At 33.7% G+C, this 27,164-nt stretch overlaps 1 protein-coding gene across 1 annotated transcript in view; it reads right to left on the bottom strand.

Annotated features, from left to right (window-relative positions):
• The window catches only part of LOC140445942 (uncharacterized), a 52,654-nt gene extending 25,768 nt beyond the window's left edge, over positions 1-26,886 (bottom strand). Inside the window, exons 1-2 of the mRNA XM_072538391.1 lie at positions 26,545-26,886; positions 19,566-19,748 (exon numbers count right to left, since the gene is read on the bottom strand). Coding sequence (XP_072394492.1) covers positions 19,566-19,748; positions 26,545-26,787 — 426 coding nt within the window. The 5' untranslated portion in view covers positions 26,788-26,886. The remainder of the gene's footprint in view (positions 1-19,565; positions 19,749-26,544) is intronic.
• Between the last annotated feature and the right edge of the window lie 278 nt (positions 26,887-27,164).

Raw genomic sequence — 27,164 nt, 5'->3', positions numbered from 1 at the left:
TAGCCGATTAACGAAATTTGATAAAAATCCAATTGTCTACAGTTTTTTCGATTTTCCGGCAAAAAGGGTCTATAATTTGTGGCAACGTGTATAGATTTTTTATTCAGCAAGTCACCCTTAATCGAAATAATTCAAATTTCAAACAAAATATACACTTTTAATTTTCTCGAAATTTTCAGTGAATACATACTTCCAAGTGGAAATTTTTCTCACGAACAGTTAGATGTAGGAAAATTCTGAGTATAGCAGAAGAACTAGCGGCCAATTTTATGTAGGAAATATCCATTCGCTTGACTCTCGGACAAAATTGACGCCAATATATCCGATTAACCAAATTTGATAAAAATCCAAGGGTACCCCCTTGGAAAAAATTTTCCAAATTTTCCAAAAAAGAAAAATTTGTTTAATGTTTTGGTACATGCACTTGGTCCATCTTATTCCAAACATGTGTTTTTTTCTGATCCCTTAACCCCAGTTTGCCGGAAAAGAGGAAAAATCGAATTAAAAAATCTACAGTTTTTTCGATTTTCCGGCAAAACGGTGCATAATTTTTAGCCACATGTGTAGATTTTTTTAATCAGCAAGTCACCCTTAATCGAAATAATTCAAATTTCAAACAAAATATACACTTTTAATTTTCTCGAAATTTTCAGCAAATACATACATCCCAGTGGAAATTTTTCTCACGAACAGTTAGATGTACGAAAATTCTGAGTATGGCAGAAGATCGAGCGGCCAATTTTATGCAGGAAATGTCCATTCGCTTGACTCTCGACCAAAATTGACGCCAATATAGTCGATTAAAGAAAGTTGATAAAAATCCAATGGTCTACAGTTTTTTCGATTTTCCGGCAAAACGGTGTATAATTGCTGGCCACATGTTTAGATTTTTTTAATTAGCAAGTCACCCTTACTCGAAATAATTCAAATTTTAAACAAAATATACACTTTTAATTTTTTCGAAATTTTCAGCGAATACATACATCCCAGTGGAAATTTTTCACAAGAACAGTTAGATGTAGGAAAATTCTGAGTATGGCAGAAGGACGAGCGGCCAATTTTATGTAAGAAATGTCCATTCGCTTGCCACTCGGACCAAATTGACGCCAATATAACCGATTAACCAAATTTGATAAAAATCCAAGGGTACCCCTTGGAAAATTTTTTCCAAATTTTCCAAAAAAAAAATTTTGTTTAATGTTTTGGTACATGCACTTGGTCCATCTTATTCCAAACATGTGTTTTTTCTGATCCCCTAACCCCAGTTTGCCGGAAAAGAGGAAAAATCGAATTAAAAAATCTACAGTTTTTTTTATTTTCCGGCAAAACGGTGCATAATTTTTAGCCACATGTGTAGATTTTTTTAATCAGCAAGTCACCCTTAATCGAAATAATTTAAATTTCAAACAAAATATACACTTTTAATTTTCTCGAAATTTTCAGCGAATACATACATCCCAGTGGAAATTTTTCTCACGAACAGTTAGATGTACGAAAATTCTGAGTTAGGCAGAAGATCGAGCGGCCAATTTTATGCAGGAAATGTCCATTCGCTTGACTCTCGGACCAAAATTGACGCCAATATAGTCGATTAACGAAATTTGATAAAAATTCAATGGTCTACAGTTTTTTTGATTTTCCGGCAAAACGGTGTATAATTGCTGGCCACATGTTTGGATTTTTTTCATTAGCAAGTCACCCTTACTCGAAATAATTCAAATTTTAAACAAAATATACACTTTTAATTTTTCGAAATTTTCAGCGAATACATACATCCCAGTGGAAATTTTTCACAAGAACAGTTAGATGTAGGAAAATTCTGAGTATGGCAGAAGGACGAGCGGCCAATTTTATGTAAGAAATGTCCATTCGCTTGCCACTCGGACCAAAATTGACGCCAATATAACCGATTAACCAAATTTGATAAAAATCCAAGGGTACCCCCTTGGAAAAATTTTTCCAAATTTTCCAAAAAAAAATTTTGTTTAATGTTTTGGTACATGCACTTGGTCCATCTTATTCCAAACATGTGGTTTTTTCTGATCCCCTAACCCCAGTTTGCCGGAAAAGAGGAAAAATCGAATTAAAAAATCTACAGTTTTTTTTATTTTCCGGCAAAACGGTGCATAATTTTTAGCCACATGTGTAGATTTTTTTAATCAGCAAGTCACCCATAATCGAAATAATTCAAATTTCAAACAAAATATACACTTTTAATTTTCTCGAAATTTTCAGCGAATACATACATCCAAGTGGAAATTTTCTCACGAACAGTTGGATGTAGGAAAATTCTGAGTATAGCAGAAGAACTAGCGGCCAATTTTATGTAGGAAATATCCATTCGCTTGACTCTCGGACCAAAATTGACGGCAATATAACCGATTAACCAAATTTGATAAAAATCCAATGGTCTACAGTTTTTTTGATTTTCCGGCAAAACGGTGCATAATTTTCAGCCACATGTGTAGATTTTTTTAATCAGCAAGTCACCCTTAATCGAAATAATTCAAATTTCAAACAAAATGTACACTTTTAATTTTCTCGAAATTTTCAGCGAATACATACATCCAAGTGGAAATTTTTCTCACGAACAGTTAGATGTAGGAAAATTCTGAGTATAGCAGAAGAACGAGCGGCCTATTTTAAGTAAGAAATGTCCATTCGCTAGCCACTGGCACCAAAATTGACGCCAATATAACCGATTAACCAAATTTGATAAAAATCCAAGGGTACCCCCTTGGAAAAACTTTTTCAAATTTTCCAAAAAAAAAATTTTGTTTAATGTTTTGGTACATGCACTTGGTCATCTTATTCCCAACATGTGTTTTTTTCTGATCCCTTAACCCCAGTATGCCGGAAAAGAGGAAAAATCGAATTAAAAAATCTACAGTTGTTTCGATTTTCTGGCAAAACGGTGCATAATTTTTAGCCACATGTGTAGATTTTTTTAATCAGCAAGTCACCCTTAATCGAAATAATTAAAATTTCAAATAAAATATACACTTTTAATTTTCTCGAAATTTTCAGCGAATACATACATCCCAGTGGAAATTTTTCTCACGAACAGTTAGATGTACAAAAATTCTGAGTATGGCAGAAGATCGAGCGGCCAATTTTATGCAGGAAATGTCCATTCGCTTGACTCTCGGACCAAAATTGACGCCAATATAGCCGATTAACGAAATTTGATAAAAATCCAATTGTCTACAGTTTTTTCAATTTTCCGGCAAAAAGGGTCTATAATTTGTGGCAACGTGTATAGAATTTTTAATCAGCAAGTCACCCTTAATCGAAATAATTCAAATTTCAGACAAAATATACACTTTTAATTTTCTCGAAATTTTCAGTGAATACATACATCCAAGTGGAAATTTTTCTCACGAACAGTTAGATGTAGGAAAATTCTGAGTATAGCAGAAGAACTAGCGGCTAATTTTATGCAGGAAATGTCCATTCGCTTGACTCTCGGACCAAAATTGACGCCAATATAACCGATTAACCAAATTTGATAAAAATCCAAGGGTACCCCCTTGGAAATTTTTTCCAAATTTTCCAAAAAAAAAAATTTGTTTAATGTTTTGGTACATCCACTTGGTCCAGCTTATTCCAAACTTGTGTTTTTTTCTGATCCCTTAACCCCAGTTTGCCGGAAAAGAGGAAAAATCGAATTCAAAAATCTACAGTTTTTTTGATTTTCCGGCAAAACGGTGCATAATTTTCAGCCACATGTGTAGATTTTTTTAATCAGCAAGTCACCCTTAATCGAAATAATTCAAATTTCAAACAAAATATACACTTTGATTTTCTCGAAATTTTCAGCGAATACATACATCCCAGTGGAAATTTTTCTCACGAACAGTTAGATGTACGAAAATTTTGAGTATGGCAGAAGATCGAGCGGCCAATTTTATGCAGGAAATGTCCATTCGCTTGACTCTCGGATCAAAATTGACGCCAATATAGTCGATTAACGAAATTTGATAAAAATCCAATGGTCTAGTTTTTTCGATTTCCAGCAAAACGGTGTATAATTGCTGGCCACATGTTTAGATTAGCAAGTCACCCTTACTCGAAATAATTCAAATTTTAAACGAAATACACACTTTTCATTTTTTCGAAATTTTCAGCGAATACATACATCCCAGTGGAAATTTTTCACAAGAACAGTTAAATGCTAGAAAAATTCTGAGTATGGCAGAAGAACGAGTGGCCAATTTATGTAAGAAATGTCCATTCGCTTGCCACTTGGACCAAAATTGACGCCAATATAACCGATTAACCAAATTAGATAAAAATCCAAGGGTACCCCCTTGGAAAATTTTTTCCAAATTTTCCAAAAAAAAAAATTTGTTTAATGTTTTGGTACATCCACTTGGTCCATCTTATTCCAAACTTGTGTTTTTTTCTGATCCCTTAACCCCAGTTTGCCGGAAAAGAGGAAAAATCGAATTAAAAAATCTACAGTTTTTTTTATTTTCCTGCAAAACGGTGCATAATTTTTAGCCACATGTGTAAATTTTTTTAATCAGCAAGTCACCCTTAATCGAAATAATTCAAATTTCAAAAAAAATATACACTTTTAATTTTCTCGAAATTTTCAGCGAATACATACATCCCAGTGGAATTTTTTTTCACGAACAGTTAGATGTACGAAAATTCTGAGTATGGCAGAAGATCGAGCGGCCAATTTTATGCAGGAAATGTCCATTCGCTTGACTCTCGGACCAAAATTGACGCCAATATAGTCGATTAACGAAATTTGATAAAAATCCAATGGTCTACAGTTTTTTCGATTTTCCAGCAAAATGGTGTATAATTGCTGGCCACATGTTTAGATTTTTTTTATTAGCAAGTCACAATTATCCGAAATAATTCAAATTTTAAACAAAATATACACTTTTAATTTTTTCGAAATTTTCAGCGAATACATACATCCCAGTGGAAATTTTTCACAAGAACAGTTAGATGCAGAAAAATTCTGAGTATGGCAGAAGATCGAGCGGCCAATTTTATGCAGGAAATGTCCATTCGCTTGACTCTCGGACCAAAATTGACGCCAATATAGTCGATTAAAGAAATTTGATAAAAATCCAATGGTCTACAGTTTTTTCGATTTCCGGCAAAACGCTGTATAATTGCTGGCCACATGTTTAGATTTTTTTAATTAGCAAGTCACCCTTACTCGAAATAATTCAAATTTTAAACAAAATATACACTTTTAATTTTTTCGAAATTTTCGGCGAATACATACATCCCAGTGGAAATTTTTCACAAGAACAGTTAGATGTAGGAAAATTCTGAGTATGGCAGAAGGACGAGCGGCCAATTTTATGTAAGAAATGTCCATTCGCTTGCCACTCGGACCAAAATTGACGCCAATATAACCGATTAACCAAATTTGATAAAAATCCAAGGGTACCCCCTTGGAAAATTTTTCAAAATTTTCCAAAAAAAAAAAATTTGTTTAATGTTTTGGTACATCCACTTGGTCCATCTTATTCCAAACATGTGTTTTTTTCTGATCCCTTACCCCCAGTTTGCCGGAAAAGAGGAAAAATCGAATTCAAAAATCTACAGTTTTTTTATTTGCCGGCAAAACGGTGCATAATTTTTAGCCACATGTGTAGATTTTTTAAATCAGCAAGTCACCCTTAATCGAAATAATTTAAATTTCAAACAAAATATACACTTTTAATTTTCTCGAAATTTTCAGCGAATACATACATCCAAGTGGAAATTTTTCTCACGAACAGTTAGATGTAGGAAAATTCTGAGTATAGCAGAAGAACTAGCGGCCAATTTTATGTAGGAAATCTCCATTCGCTTGTCTCTTGGACCAAAATTGACGCCAATATAACCGATTAACCAAATTTGATAAAAATCTAAGGGTACCCCCTTGGAAAAATTTTTCCAAATTTTCCAAAAAAAAAATTTTGTTTAATGTTTTGGTACATGCACTTGGTCCATCTTATTCCAAACATGTGTTTTTTTCTGATCCCTTAACCCCAGTTTGCCGGAAAAGAGGAAAAATCGAATTGAAAATCTACAGCTTTTTCGATTTTCTGGCAAAACGGTGCATAATTTTTAGCCACATCTGAAGATTTTTTAATCAGCAAGTCACCCTTAATCGAAATAATTCAAATTTCAAACAAAATATACACTTTTAATTTTCTCGAAATTTTCAGCGAATACATACATCCAAGTGGAAATTTTTCTCACGAACAGTTGATGTAGGAAAATTCTGAGTATGGCAGAAGAACGAGCGGCCTATTTTAAGTAAGAAATGTCCATTCGCTAGCCACTGGCACCAAAATTGACGCCAATATAACCGATTAACCAAATTTGATAAAAATCCAAGGGTACCCCCTTGGAAAAACTTTTCCAAATTTTCCAAAAAAAAAATTTTGTTTAATGTTTTGGTACATGCACTTGGTCCATCTTATTCCCAACATGTGTTTTTTTCTGATCCCTTAACCCCAGTATGCCGGAAAAGAGGAAAAATCGAATTAAAAAATCTACAGTTGTTTCGATTTTCCGGCAAAACGGTGCATAATTTTTAGCCACATGTGTAGATTTTTTTAATTAGCAAGTCACCCTTAATCGAAATAATTAAAATTTCAAATAAAATATACACTTTTAATTTTCTCGAAATTTTCAGCGAATACATACATCCCAGTGGAAATTTTTCTCACGAACAGTTAGATGTACAAAAATTCTGAGTATGGCAGAAGATCGAGCGGCCAATTTGATGCAGGAAATGTCCATTCGCTTGACTCTCGGACCAAAATTGACGCCAATATAGCCGATTAACGAAATTTGATAAAAATCCAATTGTCTACAGTTTTTTCAATTTTCCGGCAAAAAGGGTCTATAATTTGTGGCAACGTGTATAGATTTTTTAATCAGCAAGTCACCCTTAATCGAAATAATTCAAATTTCAGACAAAATATACACTTTTAATTTTCTCGAAATTTTCAGTGAATACATACATCCAAGTGGAAATTTTTCTCACGAACAGTTAGATGTAGGAAAATTCTGAGTATAGCAGAAGAACTAGCGGCCAATTTGATGCAGTAAATGTCCATTCGCTTGACTCTCGGATCAAAATTGACGCCAATATAGTCGATTAAAGAAATTTGATAAAAATCCAATGGTCTACAGTTTTTTCGATTTTCCGGCAAAACGGTGTGTAATTGCTGGCCACATGTTTAGATTTTTTTAATTAGCAAGTCACTCTTACTCGAAATAATTCAAATTTTAAACAAAATATACACTTTTAATTTTTTCGAAATTTTTAGCGAATACATACATCCCAGTGAAATTTTTCACAAGAACAGTTAGATGTAGGAAAATTCTGAGTATGGCAGAAGGACGAGCGGCCAATTTTATGTAAGAAATGTCCATTCGCTTGCCACTCGGACCAAAATTGACGCCAATATAACCGATTAACCAAATTTGATAAAAATCCAAGGGTAGCCCCTTGGAAAATTTTTTCCAAATTTTCCAAAAAAAAAAATTTGTTTAATGTTTTGGTACATCCACTTGGTCCATCTTATTCCAAACTTGTGTTTTTTTCTGATCCCTTAACCCCAGTTTGCCGGAAAAGAGGAAAAATCGAATTAAAAAATCTACAGTTTTTTTGATTTTCCTGCAAAACGGTGCATAATTTTTAGCCACATGTGTAAATTTTTTTAATCAGCAAGTCACCCTTAATCGAAATAATTCGAATTCAAACAAAATATACACTTTTAATTTCTCGAAATTTTCAGCGAATACATACATCCAAGTGGAAATTTTTCTCACGAACAGTTAGATGTAGGAAAATTCTGAGTATAGCAGAAGAACTAGCGGCCAATTTTATGTAGGAAATATCCATTCGCTTGACTCTCGGACCAAAATTGACGCCAATATAACCGATTAACCAAATTTGATAAAAATCCAAGGGTACCCCCTTGGAAAAATTTTTCCAAGTTTCTAAAAAAAAAAATTTTGTTTAATGTTTTGGTACATCCACTTGGTCCATCTTATTCCAAACATGTGTTTTTTTCTGATCCCTTACCCCCAGTTTGCCGGAAAAGAGGAAAAATCGAATTAAAAAATCTACAGTTTTTTCGATTTTCCGGCAAAACGGTGCATAATTTTTAGCCACATGTGTAGATTTTTTTAATCAGCAAGTCACCCTTAATCGAAATAATTCAAATTTCAAACAAAATATACACTTTTAATTTTCTCGAAATTTTCAGCGAATACATACATCCAGTGGAAATTTTCTCACGAACAGTTAGATGTACGAAAATTCTGAGTATGGCAGAAGATCGAGCGGCCAATTTTATGCAGGAAATGTCCATTCGCTTGACTCTCGGACCAAAATTGACGCCAATATAGTCGATTAACGAAATTTGATAAAAATCCAATGGTCTAGTTTTTTCGATTTTCAGCAAAACGGTGTATAATTGCTGGCCACATATTAGATTTTTTTTATTTGCAAGTCACCCTTACTCGAAATAATTCAAATTTTAAACAAAATATACACTTTTCATTTTTTCGAAATTTCAGCGAATACATACATCCCAGTGGAAATTTTTCACAAGAACAGTTAAATGTAGGAAAATTCTGAGTATGGCAGAAGAACGAGTGACCAATTTTATGTAAGAAATGTCCATTCGCTTGCCACTCGGACCAAAATTGACGCCAATATAACCGATTAACCAAATTTGATAAAAATCCAAGGGTACCCCCTTGGAAAATTTTTCCAAATTTTCCAAAAAAAAAAATTTGTTTAATGTTTTGGTACATCTACTTGGTCCATCTTATTCCAAACTTGTGTTTTTTTCTGATCCCTTAACCCCAGTTTGCCGGAAAAGAGGAAAAATCGAATTAAAAAATCTACAGTTTTTTTATTTTCCTGCAAACGGTGCATAATTTTTAGCCACATGTGTAAATTTTTTTAATCAGCAAGTCACCCTTAATCGAAATAATTCAAATTTCAAAAAAAATATACACTTTTAATTTTTTCGAAATTTTCAGCGAATACATACATCCCAGTGGAAATTTTTTTCACGAACAGTTAGATGTACGAAAATTCTGAGTATGGCAGAAGATCGAGCGGCCAATTTTATGCAGGAAATGTCCATTCGCTTGACTCTCGGACCAAAATTGACGCCAATATAGTCGATTAACGAAATTTGATAAAAATCCAATGGTCTACAGTTTTTTCGATTTTCCAGCAAAACGGTGTATAATTGCTGGCCACATGTTTAGATTTTTTTTATTAGCAAGTCACAATTACTCGAAATAATTCAAATTTTAAACAAAATATACACTTTTAATTTTTTCGAAATTTTCAGCGAATACATACATCCCAGTGGAAATTTTCACAAGAACAGTTAGATGCAGAAAAATTCCGAGTATGGCAGAAGAACGAGCGGCCCATTTTATGTAGGAAATATCTATTCGCTTGACTCTCGGACCAAAATTGACGCCAATATAACCGATTAACCAAATTTGATAAAAATCCAAGGGTACCCCCTTGGAAAAATTTTTCCAAATTTTCCAAAAAAAAAATTTTGTTTAATGTTTTGGTACATGCACTTGGTCCATCTTATTCCCAACATGTGTTTTTTTCTGATCCCTTAACCCCAGTATGCCGGAAAAGAGGAAAAATCGAATTAAAAAATCTACAGTTTTTTCGATTTTCCGGCAAAACGGTGCATAATTTTTAGCCACATGTGTAGATTTTTTTAATCAGCAAGTCACCCTTAATCGAAATAATTCAAATTTCAAACAAAATATACACTTTTACTTTTCTCGAAAATTTCAGCGAATACATACATCCAGTGGAAATTTTTCTCACGAACAGTTAGATGTACGAAAATTCTGAGTATGGCAGAAGATCGAGCGGCCAATTTTATGCAGGAAATGTTCATTTGCTTGACTCTCGGACCAAAATTGACGCCAATATAGCCGATTAACGAAATTGGATAAAAATTCAATTGTCTACATTTTTTTCGATTTTCCGGCAAAAAGGGTCTATAATTTGTGGCAACGTGTATAGATTTTTTAATCAGCAAGTCACCCTTAATCGAAATAATTCAAATTTTTAACAAAATATACACTTTTAATTTTTTCGAAATTTTCAGCGAATACATACATCCCAGTGGAAATTTTTCCCACAAACAGTTAGATGTAGGAAAATTCTGAGTATAGCAGAAGAACTAGCGGCCAATTTTATGTAGGAAATATCCATTCGCTTGACTCTCGGACCAAAATTGACGCCAATATAGTCGATTAAAGAAATTTGATAAAAATCCAATGGTCTACAGTTTTTTCGATTTTCCGGCAAAACGGTGTATAATTGCTGGCCACATGTTTAGATTTTTTTAATTAGCAAGTCACCCTTACTCGAAATAATTCAAATTTTAAACAAAATATACACTTTTAATTTTTTCGAAATTTTCAGCGAATACATACATCCCAGTGGAAATTTTTCACAAGAACAGTTAGATGTAGGAAAATTCTGAGTATGGCAGAAGGACGAGCGGCAATTTTATGTAAGAAATGTCCATTCGCTTGCCACTCGGACCAAAATTGACGCCAATATACCCGATTAACCAAATTTGATAAAAATCCAAGGGTACCCCCTTGGGAAATTTTTCCAAATTTTCCAAAAAAAAAAAAATGGTTTAATGTTTTGGTACATGCACTTGGTCCATCTTATTCCAAACATGTGTTTTTTTCTGATCCCTTAACCCCAGTTTGCCGGAAAAGAGGAAAAATCGAATTAAAAAATCTACAGTTTTTTTTATTTTCCGGCAAAACGGTGCATAATTTTTAGCCACATGTGTAGATTTTTTTAATCAGCAAGTCACCCTTAATCGAAATAATTCAAATTTCAAACAAAATATACACTTTTAATTTTCTCGAAATTTTCAGCTAATACATACATCCCAGTGGAAATTTTTCTCACGAACAGTTAGATGTACGAAAATTCTGAGTATGGCAGAAGATCGAGCGGCCAATTCTATGCAGGAAATGTCCATTCGCTTGACTCTCGGACCAAAATTGACGCCAATATAGTCGATTAACGAAATTTGATAAAAATCCAATGGTCTACAGTTTTTTCGATTTTCCAGCAAAACGGTGTATAATTGCTGGTCACATGTTTGGATTTTTTTTATTAGCAAGTCACAATTACTCGAAATATTTCAAATTTTAAACAAAATATACACTTTTAATTTTTTCGAAATTTTCAGCGAATACATACATCCCAGTGGAAATTTTTCACAAGAACAGTTAGATGCAGAAAAATTCCGAGTATGGCAGAAGAACGAGCGGCGAATTTTATGTAGAAATATCCATTTGCTTGACTCTCGGACCAAAATTGACGCCAATATAACCGATTAACCAAATTTGATAAAAATCCAAGGGTACCCCCTTGGAAATTTTTTCCAAATTTCCAAAAAAAAAATTTTGTTTAATGTTTTGGTACATGCACTTGGTCCATCTTATTCCCAACATGTGTTTTTTTCTGATCCCTTAACCCCAGTATGCCGGAAAAGAGGAAAAATCGAATTAAAAAATCTACAGTTTTTTCAATTTCCGGCAAAACGGTGCATAATTTTTAGCCACATGTGTAGATTTTTTTAATCAGCAAGTCACCCTTAATCGAAATAATTCAAATTTCAAACAAAATATACACTTTTAATTTTCTCGAAATTTTCAGCGAATACATACATCCCAGTGGAAATTTTTCTCACGAACAGTTATATGTACGAAAATTTGAGTATGGCAGGAGATCGAGCGGCCAATTTTATGCAGGAAATGTCCATTCGCTTGACTCTCGGACCAAAATTGACGCCAATATAGCCGATTAACGAAATTTGATAAAAATCCAATTGTCTACAGTTTTTTCGATTTTCCGGCAAAAAGGGTCTATAATTTGTGGCAACCTGTATAGATTTTTTAATCAGCAAGTCACCCTTAATCGAAATAATTCAAATTTCAAACAAAATATACACTTTTAATTTTCTCGAAATTTTCAGTGAATACATACATCCAAGTGGAAATTTTTCTCACGAACAGTTAGATGTAGGAAAATTCTGAGTATAGCAGAAGAACTAGCGGCCAATTTTATGTAAGAAATATCCATTTGCTTGACTCTCGGACCAAAATTGACGCCAATATAACCGATTAACCAAATTTGATAAAATCCAAGGGTACCCCCTTGGGAAATTTTTCCAAATTTTCCAAAAAAAAAAATTTTGTTTAATGTTTTGGTACATGCACTTGGTCCATCTTATTCCAAACATGTGTTTTTTTCTGATCCCTTAACCCCAGTTTGCCGGAAAAGAGGAAAAATCGAATTAAACAATCTACAGTTTTTTTTATTTTCCGGCAAAACGGTGCATAATTTTTAGCCACATGTGTAGATTTTTTTAATCAGCAAGTCACCCTTAATCGAAATAATTCAAATTTCAAACAAAATATACACTTTTAATTTTCTCGAAATTTTCAGCTAATACATACATCCCAGTGGAAATTTTTCTCACGAACAGTTAGATGTACGAAAATTCTGAGTATGGCAGAAGATCGAGCGGCCAATTCTATGCAGGAAATGTCCATTCGCTTGACTCTCGGACCAAAATTGACGCCAATATAGTCGATTAACGAAATTTGATAAAAATCCAATGGTCTACAGTTTTTTCGATTTTCCAGCAAAACGGTGTATAATTGCTGGTCACATGTTTGGATTTTTTTTATTAGCAAGTCACAATTACTCGAAATATTTCAAATTTTAAACAAAATATACACTTTTAATTTTTTCGAAATTTTCAGCGAATACATACATCCCAGTGGAAATTTTTCACAAGAACAGTTAGATGCAGAAAAATTCCGAGTATGGCAGAAGAACGAGCGGCCAATTTTATGTAGGAAATATCCATTCGCTTGACTCTCGGACCAAAATTGACGCCAATATAGCCGATTAACGAAATTTGATAAAAATCCAATTGTCTACAGTTTTTTCGATTTTCCGGCAAAAAGGGTCTATAATTTGTGGCAACCTGTATAGATTTTTTAATCAGCAAGTCACCCTTAATCGAAATAATTCAAATTTCAAACAAAATATACACTTTTAATTTTCTCGAAATTTTCAGTGAATACATACATCCAAGTGGAAATTTTTCTCACGAACAGTTAGATGTAGGAAAATTCTGAGTATAGCAGAAGAACTAGCGGCCAATTTTATGTAAGAAATATCCATTTGCTTGACTCTCGGACCAAAATTGACGCCAATATAACCGATTAACCAAATTTGATAAAAATCCAAGGGTACCCCCTTGGGAAATTTTTCCAAATTTTCCAAAAAAAAAATTTTGTTTAATGTTTTGGTACATGCACTTGGTCCATCTTATTCCAAACATGTGTTTTTTTCTGATCCCTTAACCCCAGTTTGCCGGAAAAGAGGAAAAATCGAATTAAACAATCTACAGTTTTTTTATTTTCCGGCAAAACGGTGCATAATTTTTAGCCACATGTGTAGATTTTTTTAATCAGCAAGTCACCCTTAATCGAAATAATTCAAATTTCAAACAAAATATACACTTTTAATTTTCTCGAAATTTTCAGCTAATACATACATCCCAGTGGAAATTTTTCTCACGAACAGTTAGATGTACGAAAATTCTGAGTATGGCAGAAGATCGAGCGGCCAATTCTATGCAGGAAATGTCCATTCGCTTGACTCTCGGACCAAAATTGACGCCAATATAGTCGATTAACGAAATTTGATAAAAATCCAATGGTCTACAGTTTTTTCGATTTTCCAGCAAAACGGTGTATAATTGCTGGTCACATGTTTGGATTTTTTTTATTAGCAAGTCACAATTACTCGAAATATTTCAAATTTTAAACAAAATATACACTTTTAATTTTTTCGAAATTTTCAGCGAATACATACATCCCAGTGGAAATTTTTCACAAGAACAGTTAGATGCAGAAAAATTCCGAGTATGGCAGAAGAACGAGCGGCCAATTTTATGTAGGAAATATCCATTCGCTTGACTCTCGGACCAAAATTGACGCCAATATAACCGATTAACCAAATTTGATAAAAATCCAAGGGTACCCCCTTGGAAAATTTTTTCCAAATTTTCCAAAAAAAAAATTTTGTTTAATGTTTTGGTACATGCACTTGGTCCATCTTATTCCCAACATGTGTTTTTTCTGATCCCTTAACCCCAGTATGCCGGAAAAGAGGAAAAATCGAATTAAAAAATCTACAGTTTTTTCAATTTTCCGGCAAAACGGTGCATAATTTTTAGCCACATGTGTAGATTTTTTTAATCAGCAAGTCACCCTTAATCGAAATAATTCAAATTTCAAACAAAATATACACTTTAATTTTCTCGAAATTTTCAGCGAATACATACATCCCAGTGGAAATTTTTCTCACGAACAGTTATATGTACGAAAATTCTGAGTATGGCAGGAGATCGAGCGGCCAATTTTATGCAGGAAATGTCCATTCGCTTGACTCTCGGACCAAAATTGACGCCAATATAGCCGATTAACGAAATTTGATAAAAATCCAATTGTCTACAGTTTTTTCGATTTTCCGGCAAAAAGGGTCTATAATTTGTGGCAACCTGTATAGATTTTTTAATCAGCAAGTCACCCTTAATCGAAATAATTCAAATTTCAAACAAAATATACACTTTTAATTTTCTCGAAATTTTCAGTGAATACATACATCCAAGTGGAAATTTTTCTCACGAACAGTTAGATGTAGGAAAATTCTGAGTATAGCAGAAGAACTAGCGGCCAATTTTATGTAAGAAATATCCATTTGCTTGACTCTCGGACCAAAATTGACGCCAATATAACCGATTAACCAAATTTGATAAAAATCCAAGGGTACCCCCTTGGAAAAATTTTTCCAAATTTTCCAAAAAAAAAAATTTTGTTTAATGTTTTGGTACATGCACTTGGTATATCTTATTCCAAACAAGTGTTTTTTTCTGATCCCTTAACCCCAGTTTGCCGGAAAAGAGGAAAAATCGAATTAAAAAATCTACAGTTTTTTCGATTTTCCGGCAAAACGGTGCATAATTTTTAGCCACATGTGTAGATTTTTTTAATCAGCAAGTCACCCTTAATCGAAATAATTCAAATTTCAAACAAAATATACACTTTTAAATTTCTCGAAATTTTCAGCAATACATACATCCCAGTGGAAATTTTTCTCACGAACAGTTAGATGTACGAAAATTCTGAGTATGGCAGAAGATCGAGCGACCAATTTTATGCAGGAAATGTCAATTCGCTTGACTCTCGGACCAAAATTGACGCCAATATAGTCGATTAAAGAAATTTGATAAAAATCCAATGGTCTACAGTTTTTTCGATTTTCCGGCAAAACGGTGTATAATTGCTGGCCACATGTTTAGATTTTTTTAATTAGCAAGTCACCCTTAATCGAAATAATTCAAATTTTAAACAAAATATACACTTTTAATTTTCACAAAATTTTTAGCAAATACAGACATCCAAGGGGAAATTTCTCTCACGAACAGTTAGATGTAGGAAAATTCTGAGTGTGGTAGAAGAACTAGCGGCCAATTTTATGTAGGAAATGTGCACTCGCTTGACTCTCGGACCAAAATTGACGCCAATATAGCCGATTAACGAAATTTGATAAAAATCCAATGGTCTACAGTTTTTTCGATTCTCCGGCAAAACGGTGCATAATTTGTTGCAACGTATATAGATTTTTTAATCAGCTAATTAAAAAAATATACACATATGGCTAAAAATTATGCACCGTTTTGACGGAAAATCGAAAAAACTGTAGACCATTAAATTTTTATCAAATTTCGTTAGTCGGCTATATTGTCGTCAATTTTGGTCCAAGAGACAAGCGAATACACATTTCCTACATAAAATTGGCCTCTCGTTCTTCTGCTATACTCAGAATTTTCCTACATCTAACTGTTCGTGAGAAAAATTTCCACTGGGATGTATGTATTCGCTGAAATGTTCGAAAAAATTAAAAGTGTATATTTTGTTTGAAATTTGAATTATTTCGAGTGAGGGTGACTTGCTAATTAAAAAAATCTACACTTGTGGCTAAAAATTATGCACCGTTTTGCCGGAAAATCGAAAAAACTGTAGATTTTTTAATTCGATTTTTCCTCTTTTTCGGCAAACTGGGGTTAAGGGATCAGAAAAAAACACATGTTTGGAATAAGCTGAAACAAGTGCATGTACCAAAACATTAAACAAAATCTTTTTGTTTTGGAAAATTTGGAAAAAATTTTCCAAGGGGGTACCCTTGGATTTTTATCAAATTTGGTTAATCGGTTATATTGGCGTCAGTTTTGGTCCAAGAGTCAAGCGAATACACATTGGCAGAAGAACGCGCGGCCAATTTTATGTAGGAAATGTCCATTCGCTTGACTCTCTGACCAAAATTGACGCCAATATAGCCGATTAACGAAATTTGATAAAAATCCAATGGTCTAGAGTTTTTTCGATGTTCCGGCAACACCGACCATAATTTTTAGCCACATATTAATTTCTTTTTAAATAGTAAGTCATCCTTAATCGAAATAATTTAAATTTCAAACAAAATATTTACTTCTAATTTTCACGAAATTTTCATTAAATACAGACATCCAAGTGGAAATTTTTCTCACGAACCGTTGGGTGTAGGAAAATTTTAAGTATGGCAGACGAGCGAGAGGCCAATTTTATGTAGGAAATGTGTTTTCGCTTGTCTCTTGGACCAAAATTGACGACAATATAGCCGACTAACGAAATTTGATAAAAATTTAATGGTCTGCAGTTTTTTCGATTTTCCGGCAAAACGGTGCATAATTTTTGGCCACATGTGTATATTTTTTTATTCAGCAAGTCACTTTTAATCGAAGTAATTCAAATTTCAAACAAAATATTTACTTCTAATTTTCACGAAATTTTCAGCAAATACAGACATCCAAGTGGAAATTTTTCTCACGAACCGTTAGATGTAGGAAAATTCTGAGTATGGCAGAAGAACGAGTCGCCAATTTTATGTAGAAAATGTCCATTCGCTTGCCACTCGGACCAAAATTGACGCCAATATAACCGATTAACCAAATTTGATAAAAATCCAAGGGATTGGAAAATTTTTTCCAAATTTTCCAAAAAAAAAAATTTTGTTTTATGTTTTGTTACATGCACTTGGTTCAGCTTATTCCAAACATATGTTTTTTTCCGATCCCTTAACCCCAGTTTGCCGGAAAAGAGTAAAAATCGAATTAAAAAATCTACAGTTTTTTCGATTTTCCGGCAAAACGGTGCATAATTTTTAGCCACATGTGTAGATTTTTTTAGTCAGCAATTCACCCTTATTCGAAATAATTCAAATTTCAAACAAAATATACACTTTTAATTTTCTCGAAATTTTCAGCGAATACATACATCCAATTGGAAATTTTTCTCACGAACAGTTAGAGGTAGGAAAATTCTGAGTATGGCAGAGGAACTAGCGGCCAATTTTATGTAGGAAATGTCCATTCGCTTGACTCTCGGACCAACGGTTTGGCTTCGGTTCAACGAAGGCATTTTCGTTATCTCTTATTGGGGGGGATATTATTGCAGATACGTTTCGTTTAGGATGCGATGAAGATGTATCTTTATCTAAGGTATCCATTTGAGTATCATATGGTAGGTCGCAGTTTATCTAAGTATACTTATTTGATTGAGAGGTAATGATTTTTCTAGACGTTTCAGCCTCAGTAAGAGAGGATTTTAAAATTTTAATTCCTATTGTTTCCTTACCATAATATATATATATATATATATATATATATATATATATATATATATATATATATATATATATATATCGAGAAAAGGAGTACGACCGTCAATCCAAAATAAACTAAGGTATATAATTAAGTAATTGTTCTTTTTGATAAACTTGTTTAATAAAATTAAACTGAAATTGATTCATAGAATCTTTCTCATTACGGTCCTAAATGTTTGAACCTTTGGACTGTGGAAGTTGTATTAATCTTCACCTGTTAGCTGGCTAACTAGTGACGTCATAATATTATAATATATGATATTTTGGATTGACTTCGCATGCTTTGTTCTTTGTTGACAGATCAATCACTGTTGGGGTGAGTGGTGATTTTAACCACCTTTTCCTCTCATTGTTTGGTTTTTTAACGACAAGCTGTCAACCAAATTTATCACAAATTTTGAATATACCGCCTTATATATAGAAGTTGGTAGGTTGCCTTGCTGTTTATGTCACTCTGACCTCAAGGCCACCTATTTTCACGTGTTTTCGTGGGTGTTAAACTTGTAAATTCATTTATCGGCGAGTCTCAGTAAGCTAAAGACTGGTAACTTCATTTTATCTTATTACTATTATTCTAAATAACTTATAATGTTACCTAAAGTTAAAATTAAAATCTAATTTATTAAATAAATTTGTTGGAAGTGCATTCGTATGATCTTTTTAGTTCTTTACACTTTAAAAATAAACCTTAATGTTTTTTACTTAAGTTTTTATAATAACTTTTTTATATACATGTATTTTTATCACATGTTCTTTTGCTGTGCTAATTTTGTTAAATTGCAAACTATACCTAGTTTCAATTAATTATTTTATACAACGTTAACTCTGAATGTCCAGTTTCATAAGTTTTTTCATATTTTTAACATCATTGACTGCTACATGTCTTTGTAAGGTAACACACTTTTGTTGTAACTTCTCTATGGATGTTTGGTTTCATATTGTTCTTTTTAGATGAACTGATGATGCTTTCTGAGCAGAAAGCGAAACGTCTTCAATAAATAGATGAAGTAGCCACCTTCTTTGTCTTTTATTTCTCCACTTTGACCGAAAAAACCCACCACTCTTCGAGTGTACCTTAGTTTATATATATATATATATATATATATATATATATATATATATATATATATATATATATATATATATATAATCATTTCTTGGGCGTAGTATTCGTCTCAGTACCTTTCTTTCAAAGATGACCATTCGGTTTAAGGATTTTTGAGTCAATACCCAAGTTTCACATCCATAGATCACTATCGGTCGGATTATGGTCTTGTAGATTATATCTTAGTCCTTTGTTGTACGTCTTGTGATTTAAATATCGGATTTATAGCAAAGTATGTCGTATTAACAAGGATGATTCTTCTGCTAAGCTCTACATCGTTAATCTTGTCATTTGTGATACTGACTCCTAAATAGATAAAGCTACGTTTTCTAAGCCCGATCGGCTTTTTACTAGACATACCTATTTGTTTAGAATTTGATTTAAGTCTCGTGTATGTATTCTCGCCTGTTGCTTTGGTTCTGCTTAAGATATTTATACCATCTGTATATGCTGCCAGTTGGGCAATGAACCCAGTTTTATTAAAAATGATCGCTTGTTTTTCTGGCTGTGCTGGACACATACTATTTCTATACAGGATCAAACTACTGTTAATGCAAAGTGATGAAACAAGGAAAAATAACAAAATTACAAAATACATATATTATTTATTACCTTATCATTGTGGTCGAACTTGTCTAAATTCACGCCAACGATATACATGGGAGCATCTTCAGAGGGCGCGCTAATCACAACTTTGGTAGCACCAGCATCTATGAATTTGTGTGCTTGCTCACATGTTCTATTCTTTCCTGAACAATCTATCACCCAATCTCCACTGCAGTCTTTCCACGGTACCTGCAAAATAGAATATACAAAAATAATATTAAGACAGAAAAAAGAAGCTTTATTAATAAAATACACGTAAAGCAGTAATAATAGAAGATAAGATATAACAAGAACCATCAGTGACCCTTATAGAATTCTTGTTATTGGGACAATGGTAAAAGTAATGCATATTAATCCTAGAATGGTACATTCATGTCGCCGGCGACACCGCGCAGTTTTAATAAGATGCATTCGGCACATTTCTAGAGAGGGTGGCCTAGATTCTCAGAACCTTTAAATCTTTTTCACAGTGAGCGTGTAGTGTGTTTTAGTTTCAAATCAACTTTAGCCGTGACTATTTATCGGGAGGTAATAGGTATTTTCAAATTTTTATCGATGTCACATACGACACCACAGTACCATTTCCGATATAATTTTGAATATAGAAGCAAATGGCTTCAACAAGCAAAGCGTTGACTCAGGCTGAGTTAAAAGAAATTGTGCAGATGTTTCTTTAAGTAATACAGAATCTGAGTGTTTGAGTGAGGATGAAGACAAAGAGCTTAGTGAAAGTGAACATTCTGATACCACTTTTACAGAACCAGAGGTTAGTGAAGAGGAGAGTGACGATTCGCAAAGCAATACCGATCAAAAAAGAAAAGTATTATATGGAAAAAATGGTTTTAAGTGGTATAAAACTCCGTTTTTCTCAAAGAACTCTCACGAGAAGAAGGGTCACGCTTCAAATACACCAGAAGAGATTTTGGCTTGTAAACTCTTTTTCATCGACTCTAATATATTACTCAATACACAAACCAAGAAATCTCCAAAGAATCTACTAAATTTTGGCATTATTCGGTCTTTTATATATGAGTAATGTTCTAAAAACTAGCTACCTGAGTAGGTACCTCGGATTTATGGTTAAAATAATTTGGAATGCCCATTTTTAGAGCATGTCTCTAAAACCTTTTGAATGTTTGATTAATTTTTTTCGTTTTGATGACAAAACAACTAGAGACGAAAGAAAACGTGATGAAAAATTTGCACCTATAAAATTTCTTTGGAATGAATTTCCAGATGTCCTTTTAAAGTGTATATTCCAAAAAAACCCGACAAATATGGAATTAAAGTTATGCTTGTTTGTATTCTGCCATACCATATGTGGGAAAAGGGATAAGAGATACATCAGAAGCTTTGCCCACACAATACGATCTTCGCCTGTGCAAAAATCTCTATGGCACCAACACAAATATCACCATGTATAGCTGGTTTGCGTTCTCAGAAATTGCGAAAAGCTTTTACAAATAACGTTGACAATGGTTAGGATCTTAAGAAAAAACAATACTGACATTAACTACGCCAGTATTTTTTAAAAAGAAAATTTATTTTCTTTTTAAAAACGATACGCCTTTGACGATAATAAGACGTTAGTATCATTTTCTCCAAAACCAAAAAAAACTGTTCTGTTGCTGTCAACATTTCATACTTATGGTGTACTTGATGAAGATACTAGCAAGCCCGAGATTGTTTTATTTTATATCTCCACAAAAGGAGAAGTAGACACTTTTAATCAGTTGTGTTGGTGGTCCCTTGAGTTTTTTATGGCATGCTTGATGGTGCAGGTATTAATGCTTATGTTATTAATAGCGCAAATAGAACAAATCAGATTCAAATTTAAAAATTACTCTCAGAAAAGATTTTCCCAGGTAGTAATACAGTTGGTGACTCCGCAACTAAAAAAGAGATTAGAAATACCAAATTTGTCCAGATTTTTGCTCTTCATGATTTTGGATCAAGTAGACCAGGCAGTACTTAAAAATCAAGAAACTCAAACTCCAACCCACAAAACGTATCAAGTTTGCCCTCGAGCTGCCAACAGAAAATGTAGGGCGACCGCTGCAAAACTTGCCTGTGTGCCGAACACAGAAAACCAATATGTCTAACTTGCACCGAAGAAATTTTTTTTTTTTTTTTTAATAAACATGTTCTTTTATACTTCTTTGGAGTCTTTATTAAAATTTTTCCCATTAAAACGGTAATATATGGCAATTAAAAAGATAATGCACTCTCGCTAGAAGAGCATTAGCTACAAAATACTTTGGTCCAGTGCCAGTCTTTAAGAGTACCAAAAGGCATCGCCCACAACCGGAAAGAAGCCTGAATCCAAAGGCAACATAACCCACTGAGAAAACATACCCGTTCAAACACATGAAAAAATGTATATTAGACGAATATGTGCTAAAAGGAGAGAGTTATTGAGGAAAATAGGTAGTAATTAGCTCCGAATCATAACAGGCTTCCTTACTGGACATCCGATAGTCGAGGATCACCTGCATACAATGGGACTGTTTCAAGGAAACTTGAGCTGCAGACTCTATAGCAGAGAACCTGAAACAGTCTTGTTATATCAGCCATATCTTGCATTGCAGCAAGGAATTAGATCATAAGTGGCAAGCACTTTTGGTATCCGTCATCTAGATATGTACAAGCTGACTCAGTGTTCCAGAATCCTGGAATTGTTATTAGGAAGAAATGGAAGAAGTACAATAAACCTACTGGCTGCAGTATTATGGATGAGCAAATCATCTCTTGCAGTTTTCTGGCTTGCCGAGGGTACTAAATGTATAAAATAAAGAGACACAACAATATTAAGAACGATCAAAATTAAAACCCACTATTTAGATCATTTGGTACATCACAAGTGCATTATTCAAATTATCATTAAAGGTAAAGCACACAATTCTCCTGCATACAATTAGAAACTGCACAGGATTAGGTTTTAAAAAACTTATGGGAGCAGAGAAAGACGAAAAAAGGTTGCCACCACAACCGCTAATCTTCAAAGTCCGAAGATTCGAAGCAACGAATTGCACTTAAAAGGCTGTTTTATCGGTGCACCAAAACCTAGTGACAGTGTTTTCTCTGTTATTTACTGACAAAATGTCTCGAAATTTGGACACGTTATTCGAAATTATGTTGCCTTTAAACTGATGGTTTTACTTTTTTTATTTTTTTGAAACTTCTGTTCAAAAATTGGAATATACTGTTTAACGTTCTATTATAACCAAACTTTTTACGCCCATCACTCGAAAGAGTTTTTTTTTCTGTAATCGATGATTTTTGTTTCACCTTTCTGTGTCCAGTAATAGTCGAGAAAAGCGTGTTCCAATTTTAAAGAAAATTGCTAAAAAATACTGAAATCTAATAGTGAAACGTGTTACTCATCATTGGGCTTAGTTTCATCGTTATCGCCTTCGTGACGTCAAATCTCATGAACGTACGGTCAGTTAGTTCGTGTTAAAACTAATTTGAATGGAGAATAATGTATTTGTTGTCATTAAACTACCCGTCGGCCGGCGGCACTGAGTAAAGATGGTCTCGCGTAAGCAGTGTAGAAAAGTAAGTGATACGCCCATTTCAAATCGCAGTGTACTTGAACTGCTAAAACAGCCTTAAATTGAAAATTGTATATAACTGAAAAGATTTTAACAACGCTGCCAGTATAACAGCGCGCTACTTTTTATTGACAATATTTTTTAATATACATACTTTATCTGAAAAAAACTCACTAGTTCACTCACTCAAAAGATCAAAATTCATCACCTCCAGGAGCAAAACAATACATCATTACAACCTTCTTTAATTCAAGCAGTACGGGATACAATAAAACATTTAAAAAATAACAAATCTCCAGGAAGTGACGGTATACGTGCAGAACTTATTTAATAGTCTTACTAATCAAATACATAAAATAACAGTAAGAGCTTGGAATGAGGAACAAATCTCGAAAAAGTGGTGTACTAAAATTTTTTGTTCGTTACACGAAAAGATCGATCAATTGGAATTGAAAAACTATAGGGGTGTAACCCTTCTTAACAGAGTATACAAAATATTTTCGAGTAGTCTATGTGGTCGCCTAAGTGCATATTTAGAGGAGCTTTTTGGCGAATATCAAAGTGGTTTTAGGTCAGATCGATCAAAACAGAATCAGATTTTTGTGCTAAAGCAGATATTTGAAAAAACCTACGAATTCAATGATACCTACTGCCTCTTCATAGATTTTAAATCAGCCTATGCTGAGGCTCAGCTTGTTATTCAACAGCTTCAAGTGGACGAACTGAGAAGAGAACAAGGGCACTCCCTATCCCTGGAATGAGTGTGTGTGTGTGTTTAGAGGAAAGGGATGGCCTTAGACGTAGTCTATTAGCCACAGGATCCACTTTTATTCCCTGGAATGAGAAATTGTCTCAAAAGGAGAATGAGCCGATAAACGGCCAACGGCATGGAGATACAGGCAACGGAAAACTACTGTAGTTAAAGATCCCTAAGGATATTCCAAGAACAATCGTCATGTCAAGCAATAGCGACGAAATAGCGGTCACTGATCATTTATTTGGATTTCAAGATCAGGCAGAGGAGGATCATAGGGCTTCCCCGGTTGCCAACAAGCGAAATCCCTATGAAAACTTACCCAGGTGCCGGTATTTGATCAAACCATAATCTACTGTGCTCTAAAACCACATTCAGGCTAAAGTGAGTCTAAAAAATCAGCAAACCTCCAAAATATCACTAGATGCACTTTAAGATCCATGCACCATCAATAACGGTTTTCGAGAAATTAACGAGTTCCACGAAATTAGACTAGAAGATACCCACAACATAGATTATTGCTGGGAACAAATGAAAACAACAAAATCACATCATCTCGAGAAAATCTTTTAAGAAAACGAATAGTTAAAAATGACTAGATGACAAAAGACATCTTAGATCTAATGGACGTTCGGAGACAGTACAAATCCATAAACAGAGTAAAATATAATGATATTTATAAAGAAATCCGAAAAGGAATTAAAGTAGCAAAAAACCGATGGCTACAAGAATTCTTTTTAGAAATTGAGAAACTGGAGCAACGACACGACAGCTTCCATTTGCATAAAATTCTAAAAGAGTTAACAGGCAAAAGGAGAATTTACAGGCAAAATATATTACAAGACTCTGGTGGTAGGTAGAATTTTAAGTAATATTAAAGAGCACTGTACAGAATTGGAAAATTACATAATAAAATTATTTAAAGATGGCCAAAGAATCTACGAAGAAATAACATATAACCGAGATACTGGCCCACCGATTCTATTCTCAGAAGTTAAGAAGGCCATTGACCAATCGAAACGAAGGAAAGCTTCTGATCTTGGCAAAATACCTGTAGAATTGTTACAACTAATAGATGATGAGAGATTTGTTATTATCACCTCCTTCTTTAACAAGATATACAGCGGCGGTAAATTACCATATTAAGTAGCAGGTTAGAATCATTATTTATAACTATTCCCAATAAAAGAAATGCTAAATAGTGTAGCGACTATCAATTTATCAGTTTAATGAGTCACACGCTCAAAATTTGTATGAAAATGTAGCATTGTCGCATATATAAAATTCCTGAGGGGATAACTGGTGATAAGCAGTTTGGTTTCCGAAACGGTATGAGTACTCGGGAGGCTCTTTTGCATTCGAATACTCTTACAAAAGAGCATTGAGTTTAAAAAAACATTTACGTATGTTTAATAGATTTCGAAAAAGCCTTTGATAGAGTACCATACACACTACCATTTCAAGCTTGGACAGTTGGTCTGTACAAGTATGATATTGCTCAAAAATCTTAACTACAGTCACACCTCTTGTACTATGGTGGAACAAGAGCTTTCAGCTAAAGTTTCTATTTAGCATGGTGTCTGACAGGGATGTGTTATGTCAACGATGTTGTTTAATGCTTACACTAAACCAGTTTTTGATATAGCGTTTAATAATCATCGCGAGGGTTTTAAAACCGATGGCAAAATTATTAATAACATCAGATACGCAGATGACACCGCCATAATGGTATAAAGTGGACCTTCAAACTCCTTGAACGCTGTAAACAATGAATGCACTGAAAGGGGCTTAACAATCAACGCAAAGAAAACACAACGGATGATGATCGGAAAAATTGATATTGAAGACAAAATCCTGGAAAAAGTGGAACACTTTATATATCTGGCTAGTTGGATTGACTGCAGGGTTAAAAGTGACGAGGAAATTTTGACCAGAATCGAACTTGCATGAAAAAACTTTATTAACTGGCGTTTTGTATTGTGCAGTAGAAGTATGTCATTGACTATACGTCTAAGAGTCTTAAAGTGCTACGTCTGGTCCGCTTTGCTCTATAAATGTGAAACCTGGACATAAAAAATAAAAAATCTTAATACATGAGAAGCGTTTGAGTTGTGGTGTTACTGTCGCATGCTCACAATCCCATGTACAATACACATATCTAACGAACGTGTGCTAGAGACTATGTACAAAGAGCGAGAATTGATCAACATCATCAAAATGGGAAAGGTCAAATACCTTGGTCATATAATGAGAGAACCTAAATATTGCTTACCCCGGTTGATCATTCAGGACAAAATCGAAGGAAAACGCTGGGTCAGAAGAAAACGTAAAATTACATGATGGACAGGTCGAACGGTCGAGGAATTGTTTCATCTAGCTGCCGATCGAGAGCGTTATTATCAGTAGACGAAGATTAGATGGAGGTATAGTGTAGACAAAGATGCTAAAAAAATAGGTACCGCAAACTGGCAATGGATAGGGTTAACTGGCGAAATAAACTTGTATGTAGACTAATAAAATAGTTAATGCAAAATTCATAATTTTGCATTCCAAAAACCAAAAAGAATTGACCTAATATTCAGAACTATCTAATATAAATAGAATTTTTTTTAATTTTAAAATTGAAGCGCCGCCGCTGGTTTACTAACGAACTTAATATAATGAACGAGGAACAAACCTTTTTTGGATCTTTTTCATGGAAAAGCCTTATCTTCATTCTATTGACTATTAGATGTTTTTCATCGTAACAAACTTTTCCGAAATACCTCCCTTGTGACGAATCATGCTTGAAGAGATATGCGGCGTATGCCGAACTTAGCAGGGCGGGATCGTTGATAATATTAATTTCAGCGTCGTTTTCGATCGCAGCTCGCAGGATCATGCGTCCTATTCTGCCGAAGCCATTTATAGCGATATTCATGGTAACTTAATAATTTTGGGGCACTATAAGAAATAATTTTGAAATGTAATCGTGTAATGACAACTAAAATTTTTCGTTTTAATTAGAAGTGTCAGTGACAATCAAGGTTGCCTTCGACATAAGATAAATATAATATAAGTATTATATTTTGATGATACACAGAGTAAGTTAAAAAGAACAAGTGGAACAACTTGGAGATCTTAACGCAATAGTAGGAAATCACGGCATACCTAATAAATATAAAATACCGATTTAACCAAGACCAAATATTCTGAAAAACTAAACATCTAAGAGTCTTTCGAAGACCAGAATATAAAATGGTTGTGTAAAAAAAGCTCAGGAAAAGTATTGTATTCTATAAAAGTAGAAATAAAACC

The sequence above is a fragment of the Diabrotica undecimpunctata genome, chromosome 7, assembly GCF_040954645.1.
Source record: "Diabrotica undecimpunctata isolate CICGRU chromosome 7, icDiaUnde3, whole genome shotgun sequence".
In the NCBI taxonomy this organism is placed as follows: domain Eukaryota; kingdom Metazoa; phylum Arthropoda; class Insecta; order Coleoptera; family Chrysomelidae; genus Diabrotica; species Diabrotica undecimpunctata.
This window is presented reverse-complemented; position numbering and strand designations above follow the sequence as displayed.